The 11377-nt window shown below is 37.1% G+C and overlaps 2 protein-coding genes across 2 annotated transcripts; one reads left to right on the forward strand and one right to left on the reverse strand.

Moving 5' to 3' along the window:
* On the forward strand, nt 218-6206 carry LOC18602363 (disease resistance protein At4g27190). The gene is made up of 5 exons (XM_018119751.1): nt 218-334; nt 474-576; nt 1434-5364; nt 5487-5601; nt 5748-6206. The coding sequence occupies exon 3, from the start codon at nt 1439-1441 to the stop codon at nt 5243-5245; it is 3807 nt and encodes a 1268-aa protein (XP_017975240.1). The 5' UTR covers nt 218-334; nt 474-576; nt 1434-1438; the 3' UTR covers nt 5246-5364; nt 5487-5601; nt 5748-6206.
* LOC18602364 (probable disease resistance protein At5g63020) lies at nt 6454-11094 on the reverse strand. The gene is made up of 2 exons (XM_007033704.2): nt 10957-11094; nt 6454-9961 (listed from the first exon to the last, which is right to left on the reverse strand). The coding sequence occupies exon 2, from the start codon at nt 9948-9950 to the stop codon at nt 6942-6944; it is 3009 nt and encodes a 1002-aa protein (XP_007033766.2). The 5' UTR covers nt 9951-9961; nt 10957-11094; the 3' UTR covers nt 6454-6941.

The raw sequence follows: 11377 nt of genomic DNA on the forward strand, positions 1-11377 counted from the left end.
CTGTCAGGGCATAAGGCGAAAATAAAATGAAAAAGTACGTTTACCAAATTGCACTTGCCGTTCATAGTATCTAAACTTCAATTTGGTGTAATTAGTCTCTTCTTTTAGGGCGGAAACCGTCAACCATCATTATATATTAAAGGCCATGCTTACGTGGATTTTTATTAAATAAACAGTGCAATTCAATTCAATCATTTAAGTCGGACAGATGGTGAAGGCCCACTAACAATACCACGACTTTGGAATTTTGAGTTAGCCTTGTTAGGTGGCTCTGGTTGACTCTTTTGCAGATTTGCGTTAGGTGCTTCGGGCTTGAGGCTGAAGCTTTGTTATGGTTTGTTCATCCTTTTTAGATCTACAATTTCCCCTTTTTTTTTTTCATTTTTAAATTGGTGAAATTAAATTAAATTAATTTTGTTTTTTACTTATTCATTGCTTCTAGTTTGACTGTGATTTTGATTTATTATTTTCAGATTGTTTTTCGAAGGTTTCTTCTTCGGTCAAGTCTTTCTTCGATGGAAATCAGATTTATTTGAAGCTTTTCTCGTGCAGTAATTAAAGGAAGATAACTTGGAGGTAAAAAATTATCAATGGAATATTGTAAATTATGGAACTTTGTTTGAGGTTTTGCTGAACGATGAACCTTTTATGTTTAAACTTCAAATTAGTACTTTATAGTTTGTATCATTGATCACAATTTAAAGTAATAGAAAAACCAAACAAGTCCTCCAATGGTAGATGCAAATTAAACCTTTAAATGTGTTATAATTCAACCCTGAACCTTTGTATGAGTAATAACAAGCAGCAGTTTTTGTGCATTGCCGTGATACGATGAGAATTTTTCTCTAAATATTTGCCAAATAGTTGATTCAATATGTGTCTTAATTTCTAATAGGTAAGTGTTTTTTTTCATCATTGTTAGCAACTATGAAAACTAGAGTTGGTGAAGAATTATGATGAATTTTAACTTGAACGTATGTACAATCTCTATCCTCTAAACTATGTAGATCTCTTCAAACAACTTATACTTGGCCTAAAAGTTGTTATCCTTTTCTAAGAGAGTGAAGGTTTAGGATTCAAATCCCTTCTTCTCTCTTAAACTCTTCAAATGAACAAAACAAAAAATTTCCTTTTGAAGTGGTTGTGGATTATTCTTAAACACCATAATCTCACGTCATCTTTGTTCACGGAATTGTGAATCTCACTTGTGTCGAATATATTAATAGAAATCAAACTAGTAAATCAGTCATCATGATTCATCTCTCAACTAAAACAAATCTTTATTTAATTAGAAATAGTAATTTAAAAATTATTAATTGCAATGAAAATTCAGGGTTTCAACTTTGAAGTCGATATATAAATTTATATCAGGTTTTGTTTGATACTGGAATTGATGACTTAATAAGCTTCTAATTTGTTAGTATTTTGTGCAGGTGCTATGGATTTTTGGCAGGATAGCCCTCTTTCACATGTGGTTTCCTGGTGTAAGAAAATCATGCATGTGAAACGCTGTGAAAGGATTTATCTGTCGCTTATACCAAAGACTGAATATTTGTTTGATTTAAGAGATTCTATGAAGGAAGAAATGATCAAAGAATTAATGGTTGGGACAACACGAACAAAGGAGTGTCGAGAATGGCTGATCAAGGTAAGAGAGTTTGAAATTCGTGCAAATGAATTAATAAAATTTCATGAGGAGACTCCAGACTCTTTGAGGCTTTACATGAAGCAGCCACATGCTGATTTGATGAATATTCTTGATGAAATTACCCATCTTTTGGAGAGTTTTCCATTGCAAGGGGCAACTAAATCAATGAGTTGTTCAATGAATGGGGGCAAGAGTTTTGGTCCTGCTGAAAGAACTGCAAATGATTACTTGAGGAGGAAAATTGGATTTAAAGGTCAGGCATATTTAGAAACTGGAACATCTCATGCTATGGGAAAGGATGCTGAAAAGAGGGAAGAGACGCTGCCTGATAGATATGTTGAGAATGAAACCTTAATGGCATCATCAGCCCTTAAACCTGAGGAAAGCCAGCTCATTGAATCAGTGGAATCTCAGTCGTTCAAGATAAAAAATGTAGAGCCAATTACAACATTCGGATCAATAGTTGGCATGCGATCTCCCATATCTGGTAATTTTGAGGTGGTTAGCAAAAAAGCATCTGCAGCAGTTATAAAGTCTTTGTTGCCAACAGATCAGATCACTTCGTCTAGTATAGACCCCATGACAAAGCATGATATGGCATCTTCTTCACGAAATGAAATCTTACCAGCACATGAAGATGAGATTGAGCTTATTTCTTTTGAAGGAGAAATGAAACCACTTTTGTCACCTAAAATTCTGGGGACCATGCATGATGAAATTGAAGTAGTTTTTTCCAGTTATGAAACAGAATCAGAGGATGGTTCAGAGGAAGCAAGGCAGGGGTCTTCAGTTGAACCTAATATTGGAATGGGAGTGTCCACCTCTCTCCAAAGTCATATACCCACAGTAGAACCAGTTAGAGGAACATCTTTAAGAAAAGATGAAATTCTACCTATTGATGAGACAAGGGATCCTTGTCAAACTGAAGACACTCAGGGGATCTTTGAACCAGAAGTAGTTGCCAAGACAACTGTTGAGTGCACTGTGTTGAAGATCTTGGAACTTTTGAATGATTATACAGTCAGAAGAATCGGTGTTTATGGCATTGGAGGAGTTGGCAAGACTACCGTGCTGAAAGCCTTGATCAATTATCCCAAGACAAAAGGCATGTTTGATTTGATCATTTGGGTGACAGTATCAAAATTTTGGAGTATAAGAAAGATGCAATATGAGGTTTTAAGGCAATTATCAACACAGAATGAAGGTTTAGGGGAGTTATCGTCATCCCTTTCAAAGTCTGTCTCTGAAATTAGCACATATTTGTTCCAATATTTGAAAGACAAGAAGTTTTTGCTTCTTTTGGATGATGTCTGGGAGAGGATGGATTTAGAGGCAGTTGGCATACCTAATCCTAGCTCAAGAAATGGTTCTGCATTGATACTGGCAACCAGAAAATTAGAGGTTTGTGGTGACAGGCACCCGATTAATGTGATCAAAATGGAAACTGTCTCTAAGGAAGAAGCCTGGGAATTGTTTTGTGAACAAGTAGGTGGCATTGTCAATGCACGAGGTATCCAGTCCTTTGCTCAAGGTATTGTTGAGAGGTGTGGAGGTCTGCCTCTGCTGGTTATTGTCACTGGAAGAGCTCTGTCAGGGGAGGAAGATGTCTTTGCATGGGAGCAAGCGTTCAAGCAATTTTCAGGGCCTTATAGAGATATGACAGATTGTAATGACATGATCCAACTTTTAAAATTCAGTTTTGACCGATTGAAGCTTCATGATATACAGACTTGCTTTCTTCATTGCGCATTATTTGCTGAAGATGAAGAGGTTAATATTTCTGAATTTGTAAAATATTGTATCCAAGAAGGTTTGATTGCTGGAAGTATGGCTGATGCATATAAGAGGGGCCATGATATAGTAACTATTCTTGAACGTGCCTTTTTGCTAGAAAGTACTAGCAATCATTCCATCAAAATGCATGATATGATGAGGGATTTAGCACTGGCAATCTTGTCACAGGAAGAAGGTAGTCAGTTTCTGTTGAGAGCTTACTCAAAAGCATTAAAATTAGGAAATCATTCATTGCCCGGACCGCAAGAAAGCCCCCAGAGCAATAGATTGTTTATTCCTAATGATCATCAATTCATATTGAGAGCTGGTTCAGGTCTGACCAAGCCACCTTCGGTGGAGGAATGGAAAAAATCTAAGATGATCTTTTTGATGGACAATAAGTTGTCTACTTTGCCTGAGAGGCCAAGTTGCCCTGGACTCTTGACACTGTTTCTTCAAAGTAATTTCAGGCTGAGAGTTATACCCATGTCCTTCTTTGACTGCATGCCCTGCTTGAAAGTGTTAAACTTATCAAAGACCAGAATAAAGTGTCTGCCAACAACAATTTCTAAACTTATAAACCTTGAAACTCTCATTCTTTGTCATTGTGAACGCCTAGTTACGCTTCCCTCTGATATTGGATCCCTCAAACTTCTTCAGGTACTTGATCTTAGAGGCACAGAGATCAGCATATTACCTGATGAGATTGGTGAACTAGCCTCTTTGAGGTACTTGGATGTATGCTTCTATGGATCTGTCAACCGCAGTGAGTATGTTAAATTGCCACATGGATTGATTTCTGGTGGGATAATATCTAGGCTCCATGCTTTAAACTCACTGGGCATTAGTGTGTGCCCAGGAGATGAGAGGTGGGATAAGTGTGTCAAATCTATCACTTGTGAGGTGAGTAAATTGATGGAGTTAACTTCTCTCTCATTTTATTTCCCAGAAGTAGAGCTTCTTGAACTGTTCCTCCAAAGAAGCATAGCCTGGATTGACCAATGCTTAACTGAGTATAAAATTGTGGTTGGCCGTGACATCAAACGCATTGTGTCACGGGTCCCACATTATGTGGAGCATGACTATGGTCTAATGAGCCAATGCTTGAGATTTGTTAATGGTGAGAAGATACCTGATGCAATTGTTAAAGTACTAGCCTGTTGTTCTGCTTTCTATTTGGATCATCACCTTGACATAAGTAGCATATCAAAATTTGGGATTGGCAACATCAATAAATTGAAATACTGTATAGTAAGTGAATGTCCAGCAATTAAAGCTATTCTGGATGGTGACAAATTTACCGAGGTTGTTTTTCCATACCTGGAGCGCTTAAGTATCCACTATTTGTGGAATTTGGAATACATCTGGGAGGGTGTTGTTCCTGAAGGAAGCTTTGCTATGCTACAATCTCTGTATGTGCATGCATGTCCAAAGTTGAAATATGTCTTCAAAAGCTCCATGCTCCAATTCATTTCTAACTTAGAGGAGTTGATAGTTGATGATTGTACAGCGATTGAGAAAATTATATTCAATGATAAGACCACTGATTCGGGTCAGATTTCCTACTCCAATTGCAAAAGATTAAGTCTTCACTACCTTCCAGCATTAGATAATATTGGGGAAGGTGCTTGGCCCTTGTGCGAACATATCAGTGTATACAATTGCCCTAATTTGAGGAAGATCAATTTAGATTCCAAGTTGAAACACACTCTGAAGGAGATTAAAGGTGAGAAGGATTGGTGGGATGCATTAGATTGGAAGGAACCTGCTCTACGCATGGATTTTGAGGACCGATTTGCTCCAGTTAGTGAGGATGATATATAAGAGGAGATAGTATCCATAATGTCTTCATTTTTAACTGAAGACTTTGGAAGTTGGTGTTAATTGTGATGTGTAAGAAGCAAGAGTTATTACCCAACAAACTATAAACTGAGGCTGAACAGGTGCTGTCTGTTTTTTCCTTTGTTTGTCTGCTTCTAGATTATGAAGCTTGTGCTTTGTTAATTTTCATCTATAAAAGCAGAGCCCTTTTTTCTTAACTTGTAAATCGATTGTGCTTATGTAGGAGCTGGTATCACTTGGCAGTTCATCTAATCATAGGAGTTAACTGCTCTGAAATTTGTTCGGAACCTAAAAATGTCAACTAGGCGAATGCTACTGTCATCTTGTAAAAAATAAGAGTAAGCTACTGTTAGTGCTTCTTCTTCTCATTTGGATTGTGGTTTTATGCTGTTTAGCATATTGTTACTGTCGACTTTGTTTTCTTTGTTTAGTTTTTCCCTACGGAATTCACCAATCAAAATTATTGATTGTTCTCCTGTTTTAGGTCACTTCTAAGGGAGCAAATTTTTGAATTCTTACCTGTAAAGAGATTGCAGTGGTGAATCAGCTCAGCACACAGTAGACACAGAGAAAGGTGAAAATGGCTGTCCATCCCTAACTGATGCTGTTGGAATGGTAAAGAAAACAGTCAGGAATGGCGCTTTCTGGAACATGGATTGATCTCTATAAAACTGAAACTAGCATTGCAGAGAAAGAATTGCCTGCAATAGCTTCTCTGGTCGGGTAAGTAGACGACAAGGCAGCATGCTAACGTGGCTTAATTTGTTGCATCAGTGGATTGACAGGAAGGCAATGGTTGAAACAATTAAGCATTTTTGTTTCGAAGGATCCTTGATTGTTCTTTTCTCTTAGAAATTTGCATATATTTTCATTTTGAACAATTATTCTATACATTGATATGGTGGAACTTTTAAATTCCATGAATGAATTTAGATTATCGAAACGTCTTCTATTGAACTGTAAACAAAGAAATTATTAAATTGACATTACTCCTTGAATGGACACATTTTAATTATTTAAACTATCATGGGAGAATTTTGGAAAATTTATTTTCGTTTACAAGTATTAATTACAATCAAAAGTCTTCACTGATATATATATATATATATCCAGTACATCTTGCATAAGAAACCAATAAACAAGCAAACAAACAAAATCAACATATAACTTAAGAATATTCAACATATAACTAGGCACGCAATTATTTCTTCATTCATGGAGTCTTCAACTAGACAAATCCCAACATTGTAACCAGCTAAGATGCATGACGTCCACAGTAAAATAGAAGTGCAGCCATACTCTAAGCCCATTCGAACGCCCATGGTTAAAACTCAGCTGCCGAGTTCAAATCTGACAATGGGAAGAGTATGATTATGAAATAGGATAGAATTACTTCCCTAGCTGAAGGCCAGGTGAGTCTCTACGAAAAAGTCTGAAGAGGGTGTTCGCAAATTCAAAGAAAATAGAAAACACATTTTTACAGGCAATTCCCACTTTGTCTCAGCTGTAACATGATGCAACGAATGAGCTAGAAAACCCTGATATGTACCAATTGCCCGTTTTAAGTTACCTAACATAAATTGATTTGGTCGAATTGGACTTATATCCCTTCTTGATTCTCACAAATTCTTCAACTCAGTTGCTCTTGCTGTGGATGTGTAAGTTCTATTATGGTTCCTCATATGAAATTGAGAAACTCTCTGAAATCATCTTCATTAATGTTATTTGGCCAATCCTGCTGGTTCCACCAATCTTCAGTGCACTGAATTATTCTCAGTTTGGATGCGCTTTGCATGGTATGAGGTAAATTTCTTATCTTCATGCATGTCTTGATCAATATTGTCTCCAAAGAGGGCCATCGCAAGGAGACATGACAAATAGAGCATAATTCTGGTAAGTCACGAAGCTGCAAATTCTTCAGCTTGGGAAAGGCGTGGGATTCAACTGTAATTCCATCTTCAATAATCTCTTTCATGATGCCACAGTCCTCCACCTGCAGCTTTTGTAACTGAGAGAGTCGTATGATCATTCCTTGTGAAAAAAGCATTTGTAGGCGGTGGCATCCTTTTAATGTGAGAGTTGTGAGCCTACAGAGATTTTTAGATTCTATTGAGCCTTGCCAGATCCGTGTCAATTTCGGGAGATTGTTTATGTGTAGGCTTTTCAAGCGTTCAAATTCAACATTTGTGCTGTCATTGTCTTCGAATGCGGTGCCTGTTCTGTCTCTGTCTATGATGCTCTCCATCTCATTACATTCCTCAATGATACATGCTTCCAAACCTTGTAATTTATCAGCAGGGAAAACTGATAAACTGGAAGCAGTTTGATGGCCAATCAGTTCAAAAGCTTTGGCTTGCCTAAGTACCTGAAAAATAGCATCAGGAGTTTCATTTCCTGCAGAAAACTTCAGGTGCTTTTCAGCTGAGCATTCAAAGACACTAAATTCAGATGCAGAACTGTTTCTCTGGCAGCCAACAACAATGCTGAATGATCTGAAGCTATTACCTGCTGAAGGTGTCTCATTTCCTTTCCATGATTTGCTATTCTGGATGAAAGCTTCAAAAGACACCATCTCAGGGAAGAAGAAACAAAGAGTTGTTAATTCTTCCAACTCAGACATTTCACGAGCAATTTCAGCTGCATTTTGATATCTGCTGCTATTATGGCTCACACCAATGCTCAGTTCTTCTAACTTAGAAAGCCTTGTGATCACATTAGAAGGAACCATTGGCCTCAGTTCTTCAACATGGTTGTGGTTGCCAACATCTTCTGTGAATGAAACTCTCAAACATCTTAGATTAGCCAATTGTCCAATCTCAATGGGCAAACTATAGAGACCAGTATGACGTATATCAAGGATTTCAAGGCTCTGGAGATCTCCTATCTGAGAAGGAAGCTGTACTAACTGATCACAGTTGTTTAAAAAGAGCCCCTTCAGATTTATTAAGCTGGAGATAGATGATGGAAGTGCATTGATTCTTGTTTCGTGCAAGTTCAGAACTTGAAGACCACACATATAGCCAAAGAATTCCCTCGGAAATTCAGTCAAGCTACTCTCCCGAAGTAACAATGTTAAGATCCCACGACATTGAGGTCTTTGTGGTAGAGTGGATAGGCGAACCCGAATCAGTGAAACTCTCCTTGCACGTTCCCACTCTTCCTCTATAATGTTTTCATCCTCTGTGACAAAAAAATTGAAATTCTCTTTGAGATTTGCAATCCTTAATGCCACCCGTTGAAAATACTCATACATCTTGAAATGCCCCAACTTTCTTCCCTTTTCCAGTAAGGACTTCCTCACAAATTCATCTAATATAGCATGCCCCCTGTCACGTGTCTTTGGAAGCTTCCTTAGGTTTAAAAAAAACTTCTCTGCTCTCCAGCAATCAATTATATGGTCTCGAAAAATTTCATAACCAGCAGGAAAAACTCCCCAATACAGCAAACAGGGCTTCATCTCTTCAGTTAGTCTTTCATAGACAATTTTAAAAGCCTTGTAAACTTCTTCTAGTTGTTCTAGTGGTTCCATAGTTGGTGACCTTAATTTTAACAACATATCCCGCCATATTGCAGGGTCATCCATGTTTGCCAATCTATTGCCTATTAACTTGATCAAGTGCGGCATGCCCCCACATTCATTTATAATGAGTTCTGCAACTGGCTTGATATCTGGATTGCCTTTAAGATGAGAACCGACTACTTTCCAGAAAAAGTTTCGAGCATCCTCCTTGGATAATCTCCGCACATTCAACTCTTCATCAGTGTCACCACAGATATTGTCGTTTTTGTATCTGCATGCAAACACCACCTTTCCATGCTTGTGTTCATCATGAATCCCAACTTCTCTAAGATTAATCTCTGACAAAATGTTATCAAGATCAAGAAACAATACATATCTCTTGTCCTTCAGCTTGTCAGATATCATGTTTGCTCTTTGATCAGCACAATAATTTCCATCCATTTTCATGTCTAAACGCTCCCAGATTACATCTTGTATGTTTCTTATTCTGCCTTCTGCTGTTACATTCACCCAAAAGATAATATCAAATTTACAAGAGGCACCCACCCTGTTATGCAAATTTTCCATTATTGTGGTCTTCCCCACTCCTGGAGGTCCCCATATGCAGATTCTTTTCAATTTCTCATCCTCTAGCCACTCTACCAGTCTTTCTACATGCGAATTAAGAGATGGCACATCATCTATTTTCGGAGGATGCTTCCGAATGACGGGAATTGGTGCTGCTGGTGGCTTCTCAACCATTATAGTTATCTGGGTTATCTGATTCTTCAGCTCAACTACCTCTGCAGTCTTTCTCACAATACGCTTGCCTAGCTTTAGCAAACCAGTAAATGGACATAGTCCGCACAAGTATGTGCTGGTTTTTCCGTAGTCACTCTCTAGTGTTTCAATATCCTGTTTAATCTTTGCCACCTCATTGAGCCAGGTTTCACATCTGTTTGTCTTTTCTTTTGTTGATTCGTTCCTCTCCAGCTTTCTTTTAACATCTTCATCTACAGCAGACAGATATGATTCCTCGTTCTTAAGCTTGGCAATATTCTTTTTTATATTCTTCATGTAAGCATACTTGTGCTTCAAACAGTTAAATATACCCTTCCCACCTTCCACTGCTGGTGTAACCAGTGAACCAGCTACTTCGACAGCTGCTGGCACTACTATTGTCTCCATCCTGCCAATCTCTTTTTGAAAAAGTAAATTATAAGTGAAACTATGCTTATTAGCTATGGAAAAATAACAATATTTATATAATTTTTTTTCTTGATCTTAAGGCCACAAATTGGTAGTTGCAATTGGATATCACAGCAACATATGATCTAAGACATTATTACTCTACCCATTTTTGAATAACAAACAAATCATTGTTAATTTAATTGATTGCTTTCAAAATTGAACATTAAATAGTGCTACCAATGGCTACTTCTCTATGACTATAGTCTTCCTTACTTATTTATCTATTCTTCTGTTAGATTAATAAAATCATAAATATTGGTCTTAACCATAAAAGATAACCTCTGAAGCTACAAGGAAAATGTCTAGGATAATAAACAAACTTCATCTACCTTTTTTATTCATCTTATGATAAATATCACCCTCTAGTCTAGGTACTGCAAATGCAAACTCAGCCTGTGACCTTGCTGAGGCAGTGAGGCTATAAAGAGCCTGCAGACTGCTTTACTAGATTCAAACTTATATCAGTTAACAATGGTCATAGTTGTCTCAGGGAACTAGTTCTTTGTTTCCTTCTTTCCTGGTGGATAGAAATAGAATATTACTATTATTTTTTCCTTAAAAAAATGCTAAATGTTACATTCATTTCCAACATTTATGGTCCCTCCTGCTAAAACTAAAGAAATTGTCCCCCTTTGTTCTTTTCTGCATTTTGCTTCTTCACAGAGTCAATCCTGCCTCTTAATTGCCAGAGTTAACCCTTCCTATCACCCAACAAACAGAACCAACTTGAAATGGATAACATAAGATTAAGAAAAGATCATGAATTCCAAGAAACACCTGAGCTGTACACTTGAAAAAGATACTTAGACAAATTAAAAAACAAAAGAAAGAGAAAGATATTGATCTCCAATTCATGATCTAATTTCCAAGCAACAGGATATGACAGTGTAGCTCTTTGCAGCCACTCAACACAGTTCATACAAGCAGTGGAAAGTGGACATACCTGTAAATGAAGTTTGCTTGGTTTAGTTGTGCTCTGTCTGATGTCTTTCTGGTACCCGAGTGTTCCTGCTTAAGGTTTCTGTCTTCCTCGAAGAAGCTGACTTGAGGGAGTCCCCAGCCAGCTGTTCCAAGCTCAATTGCTCAAAGTCAGTCAATGTGCCAGCCCAAATGATTATAGAGGAAAGGGACCCACTTATATTCTTACGTGTTTTTTTTTTATATTTATTTATTTATTTATTTTATTCCCAACCTGCTTAAGACTTTTTTGATTACTTTGAGTTTCATTATTTAATTTTATAAAAGAAATCAATTAAATTTTTATTTTTATTTTGAAATACACTTAATTATTTTTTTAATATCTAACCTACGATGTAATTTTTATATTTTAAGGTTTAATTAAAATAAAATATTTTATTTGTTTA

The sequence above is a fragment of the Theobroma cacao genome, chromosome 4 (genome assembly GCF_000208745.1).
Source record: "Theobroma cacao cultivar B97-61/B2 chromosome 4, Criollo_cocoa_genome_V2, whole genome shotgun sequence".
Lineage (NCBI taxonomy): Eukaryota > Viridiplantae > Streptophyta > Magnoliopsida > Malvales > Malvaceae > Theobroma > Theobroma cacao.

Bases quoted from the DNA above. Each gene is read 5' to 3' on its own strand.
- LOC18602363 (XM_018119751.1), top strand. From the start codon at position 1,439: ATGGATTTTTGGCAGGATAGCCCTCTTTCACATGTGGTTTCCTGGTGT.
- LOC18602364 (XM_007033704.2), bottom strand. From the start codon at position 9,950: ATGGAGACAATAGTAGTGCCAGCAGCTGTCGAAGTAGCTGGTTCACTG.